Below are 21,223 nucleotides of genomic sequence, written 5' to 3' on the forward strand. Positions count from 1 at the left end.
TAAGACCAAGATGCATGATACTGGTGTTGCTCGAACCGTAAGAACGGTCTAATTTGAAGAAGAGGTGCTTCAGCGAGTTGCCGATGAACCATCAAATAGCACACGTGACGTCGCTAAGAATATGAATACGAGTAACGCTTCTGTGTGGCGGGTACTACACGAGCAACAACTCCATCCTTACCACTTCCAGAAAGTTCAAGGTATGACTGTAGCCGATTATCATACTAGAGTTTAATTTTATCGATGGCTTCTGGATCACATCATTGCACAACCAAATTTTTTACGATTTGTTTTGTGGACCGATGAAGCCTCTTTCACAAGAGACCGTATTTTTAATAGTAGGAATAACCATGTTTGGGACGAAGAAAATCCTTATGCAATTTTTCCAAGAAAACATCAGAATCGTTGATCTGTCAACGTATGGGCAGGCATTGTTGATGATTATTTAATTGGGCCATATCTTCTACCGGAATGGTTAACAGGACCTATTTATCTGCGTTTCTTGGAGGAAGTTCTCCCAGAACTCCTTGAAAATGTTCCACTAAACGTTAGACAGCAAATGTGGTCTCAGCATGATGGAGCGCCGGCTCACTTTGCTGTACAAGTACGCGAGTATTTGGCTCAGCGGCTTGGGCACCGTTGGATTGCCAGAGGTGGAGCAGTTTCTTGGCCTCCTAGGTCACCCGGTTTAACGTCGCTGGATTTTTTCTTGTGGGGACATGTAAAGTCTTTAGTCTACGAAACTCCAGTAGAATCAGAGCTAGACTTAATTGGACGAATAACAGCAGCATTTGAAATCATTCAAAACGAGGATCAAATTTTTAGTGTAGTCCGCCGAAATCATGTGCGGCGTTTAAATCGGTGTATTGAGGTTGGAGTAAGACATTTTGAACAATTGTGATGGTATCATATACAAAAGGTAAAAATAAATGCATCAGATCCTATTTAGGTAATTAATTTTTTTTCTAAATTTAAACGCGTCTTAGGGCCGTAGTGGCGTAGTAACACATTTCCGGACATGGGTTCCTATACTTAAATGGATTCTACTATTGCACTGAACAACCCCTAGAAGTTTGATCCCATACTTCTGAAACACCCTGTATATCAGAAATTTATTTTTCTTTCAAATACATAATAAATCACGAGGTTTGTTGTGAACGTTGAACATCGTTTAAAACACATAAAACAATAGTCATTAACTAGCCAAAGGTACAAACGCTATCCAGGCTTCTAAATACTACAAAAAGATATTTTTTTGCTGCAAAAAAGCATATACTGGGTGTATATCCATATAAAACCAGTCCCTATGAGAACTATTTCTGGTACCTCACCATCATCCGGCGAAGACAAAAGCTAAATCTGTCTTGGCGTACGTCCGCCGCCTTCAGTTCGGTTTCGATACGACGAGAGGTCTGTACCGGGTCGAGAAACAACCTCTCGAACACGTGCGATAAAAATTACGACGAGAAAATACTGTTTTTTTTCTTGAAAATGTAGTAGACTATACGGAGTATGTGAGGATAATTTATTGATTTCAGTGACTTATAAAACAGTGAAAATGCATTGTGGGAAAATTTTTGTTTTGGTGCTTTTAGTGGTAGTTAATTGGGTAGGAGTCGAGGGTAAACAACATAGGAATAAAGGAGGTGGCAAGCATAGTAAGTGGAAAAAACATATGATTTTTTTTTCGGTCAAATATTTATATAGTTAAAAACAGTGAGTGATCCATGATTATTCTTAAAAAATCTATAAATTTTATAGGTTTTGAGAAAATGAAATGCGCACTTTGTATTTGTTGTTTGATGATAAATAAATAAATCGATTTTAAATACAGCCTGGCATCTCTTAGGAACTAACTTGATCTCTTATAGGGCATTATTAATTTTATCTTTTTAATATCTTAGTAGTAGAAAATGAAATTCTTTAAGAATCTTTTCATATTACCATTCCTTTTTGGCGCCCAACGCATCTTCAAAATATATTGTTTTTTCTAATGGTTGTAATAAAGAATACGTATGCCGGAGTTAGGCAAAAAAATAAAAATTTCAACTTTACACAACGGTTATAATTTAATTAATACTTTCATCACCCTAATAATGAAATCATCCAAAAATCTAATTCTACTAATTTCAGGCTACTGAATGAGACAACGTATGGTCTAATATCACCAATACTACTTATGATCTAAACAAAAACTACTATGGTCCATTCCCACACGCAACCAAAATGTTCATATGGATATATTTTAGAAATAAAAAAATTAGGTTTATTATGGCTTGTAAAGCCTTGGGTATATTGGCTATTAGCAATCTTAAACTATATGAAGAAAATATTATTTAAGGACCTCAATCTGAGAATGGAATTTCAACTTTAGACAACGATTATAAAATAATTAATACTATAATCATCCTAATAATGAAATCATAAATTAAATGAGATCATCCAAAAGTCTAATTCTATTTATTTTAGGCTATTAAAGGGGACAACTTATTGTCTAATACTATCAATACTACTCATGATCTAAACTAGCACTACTATGGTCCATTTTCTATATATTTAAAAAATAAAGAAATAAGACTTGGGTATATTAAGTATTAGTAATCTTAAACTATTTAAAAAAATATTGTAAGACCTTAACCTGAGAATGGAGCTTCTAATTTTTAATTATAGTTACCATTTTTTAAGGATTTGTTTTCAATAAATCTTCACTAAGTAGATCACCTTTTCAAGATCGGTACAGTGTCCCGAATTTCAGTGTCCAAACCTTCCCAGCACATTCTGTGCTTCGAATAATGCCTAATTTTTTTTATAACCATATATCGAGAAACACTTATTTTTTGAAACACTTTAAGGTTTTAAAGGTTACAAAAACGGTTTTGAAGTTATAACTTTTTTATTGCTTAAAGATTCGGTAAACGGATTGATGAAAGATTTTTTAAATTTTTTATCAATGGTATCTGTGCGAGATTTTTAATTGAAAATCCTCAAAGAAAAAAGAGTGGTCAAGCCTCATTATGGTCAAGCATGAGGCCCACAAAAGAATCCATTTATTAAACCACACCAAACATTAGCAGAAAATTCTTATTAAAATGCTCTAGTACATGTAACATGTGGGTTCTCATGGCTCCAGATTCGCAAATTATGGTAATTCAGTTACTAAGCTGCTTCGAGTCAACCTAGCTTCGTAACATCGCTTGTCCATAATTTTTTTCTCATTTTAAGTTCTCGTTTTACTCTACTTGACACAAAATTTAGTTACAAAAACTGGCGCATTTATTGGCATCACCAGGTTGTAAGTCTTGAACTTGCAGCATCTGAACTTTTTTTTGTGATCTCCTTATAACGCGATGAACCCTATTTTAAAAAGTAAAAACTGCGTTGCCATAACACGTCTATTATAAAAATTATACAGGGACGTGCCCTGTCTTCACCCTTGATTAATTTATATTCAGAAGCAATTTTTTAAGAAGCATGAAAAGAACTGAAGATAGATATAAAGGTTAATGGAGGCAGGATTCAAAACATCTGTTATGCTCAAGACGGAGTTTTGATTGCCAAAAAAAATACATGATCTACAACAACTAGTCAAGGTGGGAGGTGAAACAATAGGTCTAAATGCCAACACCAAGAAGACAAAATTGGTGATTATCGTCAGGAATCTAAATGCATTTGAAAACTCCAGCATAACTTTTAATGCAATGCCCATAGAAAGAGTGTAGAAATTTAAGTATCTCGTGAGTTGGTTGTTTGAAGACTGGACATCGGATACCGAAGTAAAATATCGCATTGAACAATTCCGGTGAGCATTCCTAAAGATAAGGAAGGTGCTTGCCTGCTCCAAGTTTGACCTTCACTTGCGACTAAGATTCATAGAGTGTTCGTAGTTGTTTGGTCGGCGCTTATCTATGTTATGGAACTTTGAAATGTGGGTGTACCGCAGAATCCTTAAGACACACTGGATGGTAAAACTGATAAATGAGTAAATTTTTAGACTCGTCAAAAAGGAACTTGAATTATTTGAGATCATTAAGAAGAGAAATACGCGGAGTGAGAGATACCAATTCTTGAAAAAATAAATGAAGAAGAGCAATTGGAAGAAAAAACATGTCATGGCTGTGTAACATCAGCTAGTGGGCAATGGATACATAATATGTAGTCACTGATACACGCCGCAAGGGTAGAGAAGCGATAGAAAATATTATCGCATCAACATCCCTTATTGGAAGAAAAAAAAGTTGTACATTTTAAGGTACTCTTCGAAGACTTAATATCCTATCGTTGTCAAACATATTTAAAATTACGTTCTAATGACGTTAATTTCTTGGATTATTTTTAAGTCCAAAATTTCTGAATATTAAATGTTTTAATAAAAAATTGTTTGTAAGGTAATCTTCTAATTGGGAATTTTCGTTGGCATTTCCGTACTGCTGCATTTCCTTTACATAAATCATAAACGAAGTAAATATCAGCATGCTCAAAGTTACTGAATAGCACCATATTCAAATCTCTAATGAGGCCAATACCGAGCCTTTGAATAAACTGTAATGTACCTAAAGTGTATTTACACTAAAAGCTTATGTGTTTTACTCTAAACACATGGATGAACCTAGCAACTTTTTTACAAAAATGCAACCCTATTAAGATTTGACAGTAGAGCATTACTACCTACTGAAATTTTAAAACCAATAGAGGAAATTTCAACTACGTTATAATAGGAATAGTTTTTATTTTTTACTTGATGATTGACTCTTCGTACTTGCAACGTACGAAAAAAGGCAGGGAAAATAATATGCACTTTTGATAAAATTTAAACAAATCTGACAAATCAGAAAATGCTATTAATATGATATGCCAAAAAAATATCACTTTATATGTCAATAGAGTGAAACACAATGATTAATGCGACCCCTATTGACAAACACAAAAACGAACTTGTGTACACCTTGATAGCTGGAATACTTAGGCATTTTGAATGAACATTTCCAAAATAATTAATAATCTTGTGTACTCAGATTTAATTAAATCATTCATAAAATAATATTACTTTCACATAAATCTTTCATTGCAAAATTATATTAAGTAACTCTTTTAAAACATTGCAAAATGTTGCCTTATGAATATTGCGCTATTCTTAGTTAAATTAAATACAAGTCTTGAAAAAATATAAGATAGGAGAGTGATTATTGCTTATCATAATTCTAGCATTCTATAAGTAAACTGTGATAGGAACTGATGAAACTATTGTGAACAGTTTTAGTATATTATTTAAAAAGCTTATAAAGTAAGATATTAGCCACTGACAGTAGTAAAAGATGTATAGAGTATGTTAAAATGGAAAAAAGGTTAATCCTGTTTATTTATATGTTATTCTTTTCCCAAAATTTTAATTTTAAGTTATGAAGCTTATTGATCACAATATCGGCATTTTCTTACTAGTACTCTTCCGGTGAGAAAAGAAATTAATGGAATAAAGCTTAATGATAAGGAAAGCACTTGCGAAGCTCGTACAACAAATCAACGATAAAAAAATACATACATAGCACTAAAATTAAATTTTATGCTATGGTGAAAATATATATTTACTTTAATATATTTATTTAGTGATTAAGAAAACCGCGTAGAAGAAATACGTAAAGAATTCTTCTTCTTATTTCGTCCTCTCCTTACAAAGGTTGATGATCCATATACCTAACATTGACCTGGATACGGCAGCTCTAAAAATCTCCTTCGAAGTGTACGCGAACCATCTTCCAGCTGATCTTCTTTCCTGAAAATTTCCTTCAATTACACCGCCCAACAGCATGTATGTTGCATGGAATATTTTTATGATTCTAGGCTTATTTTTAATGCTGATATTAAATAATGTCATCAGTTTATATGTGTCAGCTCTAGTTTTTGAGTTAAAAGGAGGGAGTATTTTTTGGGAATTAAAAATACACTCAACGTACAAACATTTTTAACTACAAGAACTATACACTCAGGAATTGTCTTTTATATGATTTTCTACTAGTTTTGAATGAACTGCTACTCTGAATACTCCAGCAAAAATCGGCCAACATATGTGCATCCCAGCGACCCTGAAATCATTCCTCCATGGTTCGAAGATCTTGGTGGAATCGTTCACCCTGTTCTTCACTCATGTCACCGAGATTTTCAGGAAAATGGTGTAAATGGCTGTGTAGGAAGTGCACTTTGATGCTCATGTTACATCCAAGTCGCTGGAAGTGTGACAACATCTCTTCGACGTGCGCAATGTAATCATCACCCTTCCTATTACCTAAGAAATTTTGGATAACCCAAACAAAGGAATCCCATGCATTCTTCTCAATTTCTGACATTGAGCTGGTGAAATTAGGATCGTTTACCAACTTGCGAATTTGTGGACCATCAAATATACCTGCCTTGAGTTTTTCTGAACTTAGACTTGGAAATTTCCTTGAAATATATTTGAAACATTCACCATCTTTATTTAATGCCTTAACATATTGCTTCATTAAACCTAGTTTAATGTGCAGGGGTGGCAATATGATAAGATCTCGTGGCACTAGAGGTTCATTTATAACATTAAGACTACCTGGAAGTAGTGCTTCCCTAGAGGGCCATTCTTTTTTTGACCAATGTTCTGATTTTGCTCTACTATCCCATAAACACATAAAACAAGGATATTTAGTGTAGCCTCCTTGTTGTCCTAAAAGGAAGTTCACCATCTTAAGATCAACGCAAATCACCCATTTATGATCGTTATATTTGATTTTGTTCATGACCAGTGCTATTGTGGGGTATTCTTCCTTAACTTTAGTTGAATGTGCTATTGGTATGGAGCCTAGTTTATTTCCGGTGTGCAATAGTACACACTTCAAACTCCGTTTTGACGAGTCAATAAATAAACGCCAATCGATTGGTTCATATTTCTGCAAGCCCATGGCAGTCATTAAACCAGAAATATTAGTACAAAATACAAAATTATCCTCCTCAGCGAAAAAGGGAAGTAAGTCTTTTTCTCGAGTGCGGTAATAAAAAACTTTAGTTTCTTTAGTTAAAAGATTTCTCTCTTTTAATCTGGAGGCCAATAATTCAGACGAAGTTTTGGATAGTCCAAGGTCTCTAATTAAATCATCAAGAGCACTTTGATCGAATGGTTTTGGTTCAAAGAGATTTTCTGGAACAAACTCGTCATCGCTCATGCTACTCAGTTCATTCAATTCATCAGAACTTTCTGTAGATGTAGATGGTAATGGTAAAGATGTATCTTTTGAGCTCCTTACAGGCCTCACAGCTGATGTTGATGTGGGGTAAATCCATTTGGAGCGGTTCGTCTTGTTGATTCCTTTTATATTAACAACGCAAAAATAGCAGTCATCGTGATGATTTAAAGGTTCACGCCAAATCATTGGGGATTGGAATTTAAAAGAGAGTCAAGTTAGAGTAAAACTGACGACAGATTCGAAATCAGATGCCTCGAATTAGTAAACAACAATAAAAATATTTCAGTCAACATAAAATAACCTTCGATTTGTTGTGCAGTGTTATCAGCGTCAGTAATTCGTATTTTTTGCCTCTCATGATATGGCCTATGTATTTTCTTTTTCTCTCTTTAACGATGTTTAATACCTCTTTTGCCTTTTTCATTCTTCCTAATACCTGTTTGTTTGTAACTCGATGAATCCATGATATACGAAGCATGCGACGACATACATACATCTCAAAAGCCTCGATCTTTCTCTCAGTTATCGGATCAAAAGTCTAGCCTTCACAGCCGTTTAGTAAAACACAAAAGATACAGCACCTGACAATGCGCATTTTGAGCTCTTTATTCTGGTTAAAATTTTCCTGGCTTATTCTATTCTAAAACATATCTCCCGCTTCCGATCACACAGCGAGTTGATTATGGTGCCAAGATATTTGAAGGATGATACCCGTTAGAAATTTGCTATTAATCAGAAGCGTTACGGTCATATTTACCTTGGAAAAAACAACTAATTTGATCTTGGAAATGTTCATGTGTAGTCTGAATCGATCACTGTGCTATGTAATTTATTCCATAATTTCTTGTCTCGAGAGACTAGTACAAAGAGCGAAGTCATCCATGCAATAAATATTCAGACATATAGAAAAGCCATAGAATCAGGTAAAGTAGACGCAGAGGTGCTTAAAAATTCTCACAAATTAAGAAGGCAAAGGCCTAGAGCTTATAGCTGAAATATTTAACACCATCTATAGTGCAGAAAAAATCCCTTCCGAATTTCTCCTCTTAGTGTGATGACTACCGTATAATTTATCTGATGGCCCAGGTCTTCAAAGTATTCTTAAAGTTAATCCATACACGGATTTATAAGAATCCAAACAACACAGATACTTACTAAAGAAGTATTTTGTACGTACGCAGTAGGTACCCCAAAAGACGTATTACGTACTATGGACGTATATAGGACGTCCACTTTCCGCATGATTTTACGTCATAATTATGTACGTACTTTTGGGATATTTAATGTCATGTATTGGATATAATATGACGTATCTAGGATGTTTAGTTTTTTTTTGTGTGGTAAAATGTATTAAAAAAATAACATTTATAAAAACTAAATTTATATTGAGTATAAAAAATATATAAAAATATAAAACAGAACATGTATATGTCTAAAAAACCAAACAAAAAATAAAAGTTTAAGAAAATACAAAAGAAAACATTATTTGTTCTTTGCAACTACTGTGAAATACAGTCTTCAATTTTCTGTGTGCTTCCAATCCCTGCTCGTAGTGCTGCAGGTTAAAATTATATTTTAAAATAAGCAAGTTATCATTTAAATAATTCATTATTACTAAAATGAATAACTAAGCTCTTACTATGAATTGGGTTAGATCGTAGTAGAGCCTTCCTATCACTGAGTGAACAATAAAACTAAATTCAAATATAATAGTAAAATGTTCTTAAAGGCCGAATTTTGATAAATCCAAAATTCCCAGTTGTAAACTTTTATTACAAAGAGATAACGCACGCCATGACGCCAATACTGCCAAGTTGACTGAAAGAAGGGCGTTCGTTCTTACATCTGTCACTTGTCTTAAATACTGCCAACAGTGTCAACTACACAATGTTCCAATTACTTATTTGACAGTCAGTGGGGGCAACAAAAACAATGGGTTGCTTTTGCGACCGATCTTAATTATTTTGATATATTATTATGACAAATACTTCATTATCTATAATTTTCAGATATTTTAAAAATCTTATACCTAATTACTTTTTGATCAGTCAACATATAAACTAACTAAATTTAGAGGGTATGTTAGTAAAAAAGTTCTTTCCTGGCACATAGTTTTGTGTATTAACAAAAATTTATATGTACATGTATGAACTGCCACAAATCGTAAGTAATGAACGAACTACGTATCCAAAAGTACTTACTAAATATGTTATTTTATAACAATGGACGTATGGAGATAAAAATTACGTACCTAAGACGTATGATGCTGTTTGGGAAATGCGAAGAACAAATATGTAACAGTCAATTCGGATTATAGAGTGCTAACACAGAGATGTAGGAACATAAACATAGATGTTTGCGCTTGTCTAATTAAATATCAGAAGATGCTAGAGATATTATCAGCAATTGGAATTGATAGGAGACACATTACAATTATATACATTTGACAGGAGAACTTCGGATGCCATGTCAATAAGAAAAACAGTACGGAGTGGAAGATATGGACGATAATAGATTGGATGGAATCGGCATCACTAACATAAGATATGCAGATGACACCATAATCCTAGCAGATAACAAATCAGACTTTGTCACCATTCACCTCCTTGGGAGTCTCTGATCGGTCATTATCGAAAAGTTTCTCTACGTATTTCCTCCATGTTTTCAATTTTTCTTTGATTACATTCATGATCTTATTATTTGCATTTCTGAGGATTTCCACCTGCTTTTTTCTCTCAGGTCTTTTACATTCTTGGGCACATTGAAGAAATTGTGTTTTTACTGGTTTAACTCAATTTCTCGGACAGACACAACGTCCTTGCTTTTCTACACTTCCTCCTCACGGTCCTGTTTAGCTCTTTAGTTTTTAGCGGTATTTTATTGCACTTTCTTCTCTCCGTCATAAGTTCCAGAGTTTTTTCAACCATTCTTTGTGTTTTTTTTAAACCCAATGTCCTGTTCCTGAACTTTTACTATGGTATTCTTTATTTCATCCCACGTATCCTCTGTGTCTAGTTGTTCTGATGTAGAAATTTCGTCTAAGTCTCTCTTAAGTTTTAGGCCTATTATTGTTTGGAATTCTTTGTCGGTTTCTCCAAATCTATTTGTATATTTAAGTTGCTGTGTTTCACTTTTGTGTCATAAAACGTTTCATTCTAAAATCCATAACAACCGGGTACTGACATTTGTTCCGGGATATGTTTTTACTAATTTAACGTCTTTTTGATTTCGAGACCAATCATTATATAATCTCTCTAATTTTGTATTATTCTATCCTGGTTATCTGTGAGTAATATCCAGGTACATAAGCGCCTGGGATGTTGCTTAAGGAAAGTATTGGACATGAAAAGATTATAGTCTTCGCAAAACTGCACAAGCCGATCACCTCTAGAGTTTCTCTTAACATCAACGCCATCTGCACCACATATAACTTGCATTTAGATCTGTTATGACTATCGTAATTTTTTCCCTTTTTAAAGAGTTTTATTACTTCATCCATCTCGCTTTAAAGTAAATAATTAGGAATTTATGAAAAGTAAGTATAGAAAAGAATGTAAATGATAAAAGAAACTAAGGATTAAGAAAGTAAAGTACAAGACATAAAAAATGTAACCATCATACTAAATATTACATTCATTTTATGGGACAACAAAAGAACAATGATGCTAATTATATACTATTACTGAAAAAGTAATATAATTAAAAAAAAATTGCTTACAGATAACATAAAAGACACTCGGAGGTATAAGGTTTCTGACTTCTATGAAATAAGTGGGATAAACCACACCTACCCTTATCTGTAAGGTATACCGTCATAAATTACCAGTTGTAACCCAGGGGGTTGGATAAATCTTTTAAAAGTCATAAACGGCGTTAAAATATTACCTGTGTTCATAATCTTTATATATTTAAGATCAAATCTGTTGGGGAAATCTGTGAATCAGCAGTAAAGGTGGTCTTGCGGCAAAACACAGATGTTTTTATATGGTTCTAACTACCTGTTTATCTTAAAAATTTTATGTTAAAGTTCAGTGTTAATGTTAAACATACAACAAACATTTGCTTATTTACAGGAAGTCTGATGATTGTTAAACAACGTCGGTTAACTCTATGAAAGTGCTCGTTAACTCGGGGAAAAATGAAATGACATAATTACGCGAGCAATCCGCATTTGCGTATGTAATTATTAATATATTAAATGTAATCCCATGGCTGGTTTATTATTCCTGTCCCGTATTGAAATAAATTGACATTCTCGGAATTATTACTCGTGCATTCGGGCTTAACGTATTTTAATGGACGACCACCAAAGAAGGAAAAATAGTACAACATCGATTTTTTTAATAATCAAATTAAATAATCACTGACCCCAATAACTTAAATAATATTGCGTTAATTAAAATTTAATAGAAGCGAACTAAAAATAGACTTCGAAAAGCTGCACTGTCTAGTCTGGCAGTGATTTAAAAATATATTGGCAGACTACTGCGTCCATGAACTTATCAGCAAGCTATTTAATCTGATGCCCAATTAATATCGGATCAGTCTGGAATATCTTGATGATACGCCGAAGTTGTTTTAGTTATAAATCAGAAAGGCGTAGAAAAAAGTTTTATAAGAGATTTATGTGCATTTGGGTTTTCAAAGCATTAATGAATTGAAGAAATTAAGTTTATCTATTGTTATCTTGACTACCGGGTGGTGCGTCGCCTAGCGGAACATAGGTCCCAAGTAAATTTTAAGGGGGTCAATTATTGGCATCCCTGTACATTTTATAGAAAAAATGTAAGATAACTTTTTGAAGAGACCAATCTGGCAAACTCCTGTGCAAAGTTTCAAAAAATTTTAATAAGCGAATCTTGAATTATTCGATTAAATGTAATTGCAAAATTAGCAAATTTTCGGTTCAGGTAAAACCAAACGCGCACCAGTGAAATGAATCTTGTCACTGACGTGAGGAAAAGTGTCAATAAATCAGTGACAGTCGATATTTGAAAACTAGTATGAATTATTCAATCGATAAAAAAATAGCCATAATTAAGTGGCATTATGCGGGAAACAGTTTTACAGCAGTATCTGAAATGTTTTCAGTTTATTTCCCCACCAAGCCCATTCCGTCCATTTCAACTATTAAACGTATTGTCAATAAGTTCAAGTCCAAAGGTACCATAATAAATAATTGTAAATGTTCAACTGATGATATCGAAAATAGAGCCAAAGAAAGAGAGAACAGAGATCTTAATATTCTAGAGTGTGGAGGAAAACAAGATGGTTAGTACGAGATTTCTTGGGCAAGAGGTAAATAAATATCATACAACGGTATTGCGCACTTTAAAAAACCCAAATATTATTCGTATAAATTCGAAAAACATCAAGAGCTGCAAGAAGGAGATGAAGAGCGAAGTTTTGAAATAATGGAAAGAGGAAATAATGATAGGATTTTTTTTTTTAATATTTGTTATACCGATTAATGTACATTTACCCTTAACAATAAACCAAATGTTCAGAATTGCCGGTATTGGAGCCAAGAAAATGAACATCGCTTTGTTCATACTCGGACACAATATTCCCAAATCCCAAATGTAATAAAATTTCCCAATATCAACTTAGTAACGTTAGAAATGAATTTTATGATCGGTTAGGATATTGTTTAGCTGTTAATGGGGGGTTGTTTAAACATTTCATTAATTGATGTTTTTATGTAATTCTCTATTATTTTTAAAAGAGTTATTGTATTTTATTTTATTTTTCCACACTTATAATAAAATGAAAGTAAAATATTAAGAGTTCTGTTCGCTCTTTTTTCGGATCTATTTTCGATCTTCTGAGTTAAACATTTACAGTTATTTATTGCAATGTCTTTGGACTTGAATTTACTAATAATAGGTTTAATGGTTGAAATGGACCAGATAGGCTTGATGGGAAAATAAATTGAAAATATTTCAGATACTGCTATTGATTTAATTAAATTCTAAGTATGATAAAATTATTTTTTTAATAATTGATAATCATAATTGTTATTGGTTTAACTTCATCGTTATATTAAATAAAAGTTTAGATAAAAAAGTAATGTTAACGTGTCTTAGTTTGAATGTATGGTTGTGAGATTGATAAAACGAAAAAAAAACATTTCTTGTATTCGGCTTTACGTCAGATTTGACAAAGCCTTATAACAAATTGTTTGCTGATGGCTGGTGTTTGATTTTACCTTAACCGAAGATTTGGTAATTTTGCAATTACATTTAATTGAATAATTTAAAATTAAAACGCTTATTAAAATTTTTTGAAACTTTGCACGAGCGTTTGCCAGATTGGTCTCTTCAAAAAGTTATCCTACATGTTTTCTGTAAAATGTACAGGGAAGCCAATAATTGACCCCTTTAAAATTTACATGGAATTTTCGTATGTTCCGCTCGGCGACGCACCCCCCGGTATACTTAAAAATATACTGTATTTCAAATGAATAGAAAGTAATAAAATGTAAATAATCGAGATTTTTATGGCCATCCGTGCGCGTAGGTAAGCTTAGTACCTAGTTAATGAATTAAAAAAGGGTAGGGTTTGAATGTTATAGGAAGGGTACAGGTTGGTGCAATTTTTTAATGTAAGACACATTAGTATAAAATTTAATACACTTATTTGGAAAATATTGGTAACTTCACTGTGCTTCCGCCAGGTAATCTGTCGGATGTAAATAAATCAATTAGCCTGGTAATAAAAACACAGACTATAAATATTACTTTAAAAGTATCAAATATAGTGTGTGCTGTTACGCTGTGGTGTTACATATAACACGGATCAGAAGTTATGCAGAAATGTTCCAGAATGACTGAAATAGGAAAATCTATCATTTATAATCTATTGAGGAAAAGAAAGGCAGGACAAGTAGTATCTCCGAAGCATTGTACAGGAAGACTAGCCAGAGTCTTTGATAAAGATACTGAACGTGCAGTACAAGCATTGCAAAGCAATGGAGCTTGGCCAAAACTGTATGATTGTATTGCTTTGATGAGTAAAAAAACTTTAATGTATCACTTTAAAAGATATGGATTTTGCATAGGAAAACCATAATCGTAAATGAGTTCTACTGGAAAGAAGTAAACGATTTTTATCTTGATGAAACCTGGCTTAACAAAGGATATATATTTTTTAAAATATGGCAAGATAAAGAGATAGTGCCTGCCAAGAACGCATGGAAGGCCTGTTAACGGGAATTAATTTGCCATCAAGAAAAGGGAAAAGACTCATAATTACACCTACTTATTGGAAGTGAAGACGGCTTGGTAAAATAAGACTTGCTGAAGTTTGAGTCGAGTTGTACGGTAGATTATTACGAGGAAGCAGATGTTTTCGAGGCTTATTTTATAGATATGATAACATTTCTTTCAGGTGGTGGTCTGGGCCAGTGCTAGCCACCATTCACGGCATATAAAGAAGACCCCCATTACATCCTGAAGAAAACAAGAAATTATGGATTGGCTTACTGACAAGAATATTGAGTTTGAAGCCAAGATGATAAAAAAAGAGTTACTAGCCATAGCAACTATTCGCAAATCTCGCTATTAAAAATATGCCGTGAAAAATATAGCGGAAAACATAAAATTACTATGCTGCGCTTACCTACCACCATATCATTACGAATCAAATCCTATTGATATAATTTGGGCATAAGTGAAAGGATTTGTTGCAACACAAATCCACTAATATCAAGATAAGATTACCACTTATAAAATGAAAGACCTTAAAGAGATGACAGCTCTTCTTCAAATATGAGGATTATATTTTTTTATAATTTAGTTATGTATTATTTATATTTAGTATTTGTAATATTTTTTATTTTTAATTAGGTTATTTAATTAATGTTATTTTTATTTAAATTGTATGGTAAAAAATTTAATTTTTTATGATTATGAATATAATATGTATTATTTATAATTATTATTACTTTGTCGTACCATTTTCAGTATTTATCTGAGGGATAAAGTAGAATAAGCTCATAAACCATCCATAATCGGGAAAACCCGGTTGGTACTACCTGAATTCCTTAAAAATATTTAATTTTGCAATGCGAACTATGGAAGTGGCATATATTATTGAAGGGTCACCCGGTACCCTTCCTGCATACTTAATAAGGTTTTATTACTCTCTACCTTTATGAAATTGAGTATAAATGCAATACTCTATATACGGATCTTTTAATTATGAATACGCACAACAAAGCATTTAATAGTAAGCTCATGCTTTTCCATAGCAGCAAAAAAAGAATCCATCTACATTAAATTGTATAAGAATACTGTCGTTAGATCCTCAAAAACAAAACAATTATTATTATATTTTAATTTATAACAATTTTTCACAATCACCACGATTTTTTTTAACATGTGGCAATAATGCTAGCATGATCAAAATAAGCAGGAAGAATAAAAAACAACACATTAATTGTAGAAAGAACAACTCATACCTAAAAAGAATTAGGAAACAGGAAACTTTACAGAAGGACTAATAGAGAGCTAACAGCATTGACTGGGTATCGAGTAAATCAGCGCTACATCAACCTAATTAAACATATACCAAAAAGCCACGGCTAGCGTAATACTTTTCAAACAAGAAACAAACAAATCCTTTATACAACGAGGAGTACTGTAAAGAGACACCATCTCTCCAAAGTACATACGACTTTCTGGAACATACTTGTAAGTAGACAGACCTATTCAAACGGGTGGAAGCTCAACAGATCATATCACAGACTGGAAGTCATTTAAGATTTGCAGACGATGTCGTCCTCAAGCCGGTCATATGGATGATGCAACCGAAATGTTGGAAAAGCTCTTACACGTTTTTCTTGAGATCAGACTGACCAATCATTATGGCCAAGACATAAATACAGACGAATCAGGTGTGGACCGTGAACGCTACTGGTTGCCTTAACAATCTAGGAAATGTAATGCGCATCGATGAACTCCGTTCCCTACACAGCGTGTGCAACGTGGCGAATTTCTTATTCTGGCCCGTGTCAGTGCGTTTCCGTAACTAAGTAAGTAAAAGCGTTTTGAGTCGCCCACGTGCAAGCCAGAAGTGTTTTTCGTGTATTTATTAGTTGTGTTTTGTGATTGTAATAGATATAGGCTGTGCAATATGAATCGAGACACAATAGAAAATATGATTGAATATATAAAGACGTTTGATTCGAATATTAGAGTAATTAAATCCGACGAATCCACACTTATCTTACGAACCACCATCGAACAAGATCTCAATATTACTACGAAAAAATGGATCAACAACTTTTCTAGAACTACTTGCACAGAATGGATTGTAAACAGAACATATCCTAAAATAAAAAACCTAGATAAGAATTCTAGAAAAAAGTCACTTCAAATTTATTTCAAGAAATTTGCCAATAAATGTACCACACTAAATGCTACTAAAGAAAGCGACTTTGAATATATTGTTAATTCTGAGTTCGACGAACATATTTTATACACTGTTAACATTCAAACAAGGCAATGTGATTGTCCAGATAGAGCAGGAGGGCAATTTTGTAAACATTTGTGCGCAGTTTACAATAGTGATGCAAATCTATTGCATGCTCCTGATTTGATTTATCAAGACCGCGTTGAGTTAGCGACATTAGCTTTAGGTAGTGGAGTAGACAATTCTTTTTTCATGGGAATGGATAATGATTCAACAAATAATGATGATAACAAAAAAGCAACAATGAGTTCAACAAGCCAATGGAAGCAAATGATATAGCTGAACCTATATCATATGAAATGATAGAACCTACCTCAGATCATAATGAATTCTCTGCTGAATACCAGATGCAGCTATCAAAACTTAAATTAAATCTAAACAACTTTTATAATTTTGCTCAAGGGAATCAATCTAGATTTATGCTAGAACACATTTCTAAACTTAATAAAAAAATTGAAAATATCGAAAATGTTGACTTGTTTACTAATATTTGCACAGGCATGTGTAATTTTAAAAGAACGAGAAAGATAAAAGTGCAACCTACTTGTATTGCGCGGCGTGCCACTAAAAGTTTACATCCTGCGCTAGGGCAATACAGGCTGGTAGGCCTTCAAAGTTGGAAGTTTTAAGGAACAAAAAGAAGAGGTCAAAAAAGATGAGATCTTTAAGTAAAAATATTGATCTTAATAAAACAAATGCCATTGGGCATGAAAGTAGTCATTAATATTTTTTACTGCCTGTACCTCATCATGTACAAGTTGTGGTCATAAAATTAGAAACACCCTGAAATTATAAAAAAATTTATTACTCTAGCAATTATTAAGGAACTAATAGCGCATTTGGAAACTTCAATCCAATAATTCTCAGTTGTCGTGTTTTACAGAGGTCTATTATATTTTTTAAAACATTGTTTTTAATTTTGTGGCCACCACTGTATACATATTTTTACAATTTTTATTCTTTTGTTAAATAATAAATTAAAATTAGCTTAATAACGAACGTTACCACAAAATAATATTATTTTTTCTTATGTTACTATGCTGTTTTGCTAATATTCTACAATAAGTAAATAAATAACAATAAAACAGTACGAATAATCTATATTTTATCACCTTTGTAACCTACATTAAATTATATAATACCAATCAATGTAAGCATCACTTTGTTGCACACGCTGTGTAGGGAACGGAGCTCATGGATGCGCATTACATTTCCTAGACTGTTAGCGCAACCAGTTGCGTTCACGGTCTAGGAAACGTAAAAATGCAAACCGTAATGTTTCTATTAATGGACAAGATATTGAGCAGACTATATCAAATAAATATTAAGGACATAAAATTGGACTAGACCAAACTTGTGAGCTACCCGTCGAATATGATTCACTGAGTAGCTGCCTCTTCTTACTTATGGCGCGGAAACATTAGCTGCGTTTACAACGCGCGGATCTATTAGGTCCATGGATCAAATGATAGACTAGTTTTATTTAGTACAGCCCTGTTTACATAGATTGATTTTGAGGATTATATTAGTGCAGGATTACCTCTAAGATCAAAATGTCAGTTGAAGGGAGTTTATCAGTTAAGACGAAAAATCATAGGACATAACCTCTAAATCTTTAAAAGTGTTATTGTTATTAAAAAATAATAAAAATAAACCAATAATTTTTCTAGGCTTACGCTTGTCCTTCTTTTCCTCTTATTCTTTATACAAAAAGAAAAACCTCCTAAGCTAACATTCAATAAAATGCTAAACTTATCATGTTGGTACTTCAAAATGACAAGTTTGGCAAGCCTAGGACATCATCAAATGATTGGTACACGCGTTGTAAACGTAGCTATTGACACTTATAAGAAAGGTTGTAGATAAGATCCGCGTAACTCAGAGAGCTATGGAACGCTGGATGTTGGATGTCTCTCTTGAAAACACAAATAAGGAAATACGTCATAGAACAGGAACAGTCGATGCTATAGATAGAATTGTTACATTAAGATGGAATTGGGCAGGATACATTGTCAGATTATTTTACAACAAATAAACAAAACGTATGGTAAAGTGGAGGCGAAAGCAGCAAGGTTTCTACAGTAGAGGCTGCCCACCTATATCTAATGGACTGACGACTTGAGTAGCAATTGGATGCAGGACGCACAAAATAGAGACAGATGGAAAGAAATGAAGAAGAGCTATGTGCAGCAGTGAACACTTATAGGTTAAGGATGATAAATAGAGCGAGATCTACATAGGCAAAACTTATAGTAGAAATAAAGGCAAAAAATACATTGAGGCTAATCGCCATCTGAACGAAAAAAAGGTACGTTGTAATAATCAGTCTATGTTGTAATAATCAATAATCTTTGGGCAGTACGACTGGATGCTCTAGACCAGAGGAAATATAGGATTTGGGATTTTAACACAGTTGAGTAATATACTTGGAAGTAATGGTATAAATTTTCCATACCAATTGTAGTAATTATTTTAACTTAGGTGTTTTATTCGTACATTCCCTGCCAAAGCAAAAATCGCCATAGTTGTTAATTAAATTGATCGGACCAGTTTATTAAGATTTATTAAATATAAAATAAACAAAGTCTACGGAGGAGAAACTGCAAGAAAACGGAGTGGTGAACTCAAATTTTTTAATTACCTACATTAATATAAAGTGCAAGCTGTACCCAAAAAGGGTAAGAAGACGATGCCGTCCATTTACCGCCCGATTGCACTCGTTCCAGTAATATCAAAGATTATGGAGAAAGCAGTCAACCAACAACTGTTAAGATATCTGGAATCATTTGGACTAATCAGCGATCATCAATACGGCTTCCGAAAGCTTAGATCCACCGGCGATCTTCTGGCTTACATCACACACTTGTGGACGGAGGCCATGGAAAAGCACGGCGGGTCCCGCTCAGTCGCTCTTGACATTTCCAAGGCACTTGACAGAGTGTGGCATGAGGGACTACTAACCAAGCTCTCCTCAATCGGCATACAAAACTCATTATTGAATTGGATCAAAAGTTTTCTTAAACAACCAACAATCCAAGTAGCCGTCGATGGACACCTCTCCGACAAATTTAACATTATCTCCCACCCTTTTCTTGATATATATCAACGATTTGCTAGGAACCACTGTCAATCCAATCTACAGCTTTGCGGATGATAGCACACTTATTTCCACATTTAAGTCCGCCAAACCAACGACAGCCGCAACTTCTCAGAATCTTAGGCAGCAACAAGTAGCTTCAACCAACAACGATATTAGAGCAATCTTGGAGTGGGGCGGTAACAATCTGGTCAATTTTAACGCTAAAAAAACGCAGGCTGCAGTATTTACGATAAAGACTAACGTTGATGGCCCGGAGCTGGTTATGGCAGGGAAAACATTGCCAATGAAATCATCTTTACATCTTCTAGGAGTCGAAGTCACCAACAGTGTGTCCTGGCATGACCACGTTGCCGAGATCGCCAGGGCAACTTCCAAAAAACTCGGAGTGCTTTTCAAAACGAAAAAATTGTATACACCAAAACAGCTGCTGACTCTTTATAAAGCTCAAATACGCCCTTCCCTCGAGTATTGCTCGCATGTCTGCACCCAAGCATAGTTTAAAGTTGCTAGATTCTATACAGAAGAGAGCTATTCGTCTTATCGACAAACCAGAACTGACAAAGAGTCTGGATAGTCTGGAGCACAGGAGAAAGGTGGCTGATCTCTGTTTATTCTACCGTTATTATCACGGTAAGTGCTTCTCTGAGCTGGCAGGCCTGATTCCACCCAGGGCTGTTCCGGTAAGAAGGACGCGTCTAGCAGTTGCGGCTCATCAACATCGAGTCCACCTGCCTACCCCAAGGACGTCGCTGTATCGAGACTCATTCATCTGGAGATCATCTTCTTTGTGGAACGGGCTTCTACCTCACATATTTCCCGACGCATACAACCTGCAGCGATTCAAGATAAATGCCCACAAATATCTTTGCGCAAGCACCACTCCAAGAGTGACATAGGACTTTCCTCTTGTGCTTGTTTTTACCATAAAAAAAATCGTATTTTTGGTAAAGATCAATGTAATTAACTAGATTGATTTCATCGAAATTCAACCAATCAAAGGCCAAAATCTTTAGGACAAAAAATATTAAGTAATTATTATTAAACTACTGTAAGGTATATTAAAGAAAAAACACAATCAGTTACTAACCGAGTTCTTAAATATTTAGAGCAAAACTAATAGAGAGAGCACCACACTGGCAAGAGTTATGTTCAAAGTACTTATGGTAACATATCAGGTCAGGCTGATGCCATCTAGGATAAAGAAATGCGTTTGATAATATTGAATCAATAGAGCCAAAGGGGGACAGAAAGTCGATAAAACGTTGGTTAGATGGATTGGCTGGATGTCTTAAGACAGCGAAAGTTAGAGGATTTGAAATTTAAACTCATCACTATAGAGAAATCTAATGAAAAAAAAATTGCATAATAAAACAAATTTTATGGAATTTTTTATCAAAGTCTTATAGAATGACGATCATTCTGACTTATAAAATGTGGCTGCAGG

The 21,223-nt window shown here is 33.9% G+C and overlaps 1 protein-coding gene across 1 annotated transcript in view; it reads left to right on the plus strand.

The window, feature by feature from the left end:
- The first annotated feature begins 1,412 nt into the window (after window positions 1–1,412).
- LOC126743741 (laminin subunit alpha-1) overlaps window positions 1,413–21,223 on the plus strand; it is a 549,108-nt gene continuing 529,297 nt past the window's right edge. Inside the window, exon 1 of the mRNA XM_050450955.1 lies at window positions 1,413–1,658. Coding sequence (XP_050306912.1) covers window positions 1,559–1,658 — 100 coding nt within the window. The 5' untranslated portion in view covers window positions 1,413–1,558. The remainder of the gene's footprint in view (window positions 1,659–21,223) is intronic.

This window comes from Anthonomus grandis, chromosome 13 (genome assembly GCF_022605725.1).
Source record: "Anthonomus grandis grandis chromosome 13, icAntGran1.3, whole genome shotgun sequence".
Classification (NCBI taxonomy): Eukaryota; Metazoa; Arthropoda; class Insecta; order Coleoptera; family Curculionidae; genus Anthonomus; species Anthonomus grandis.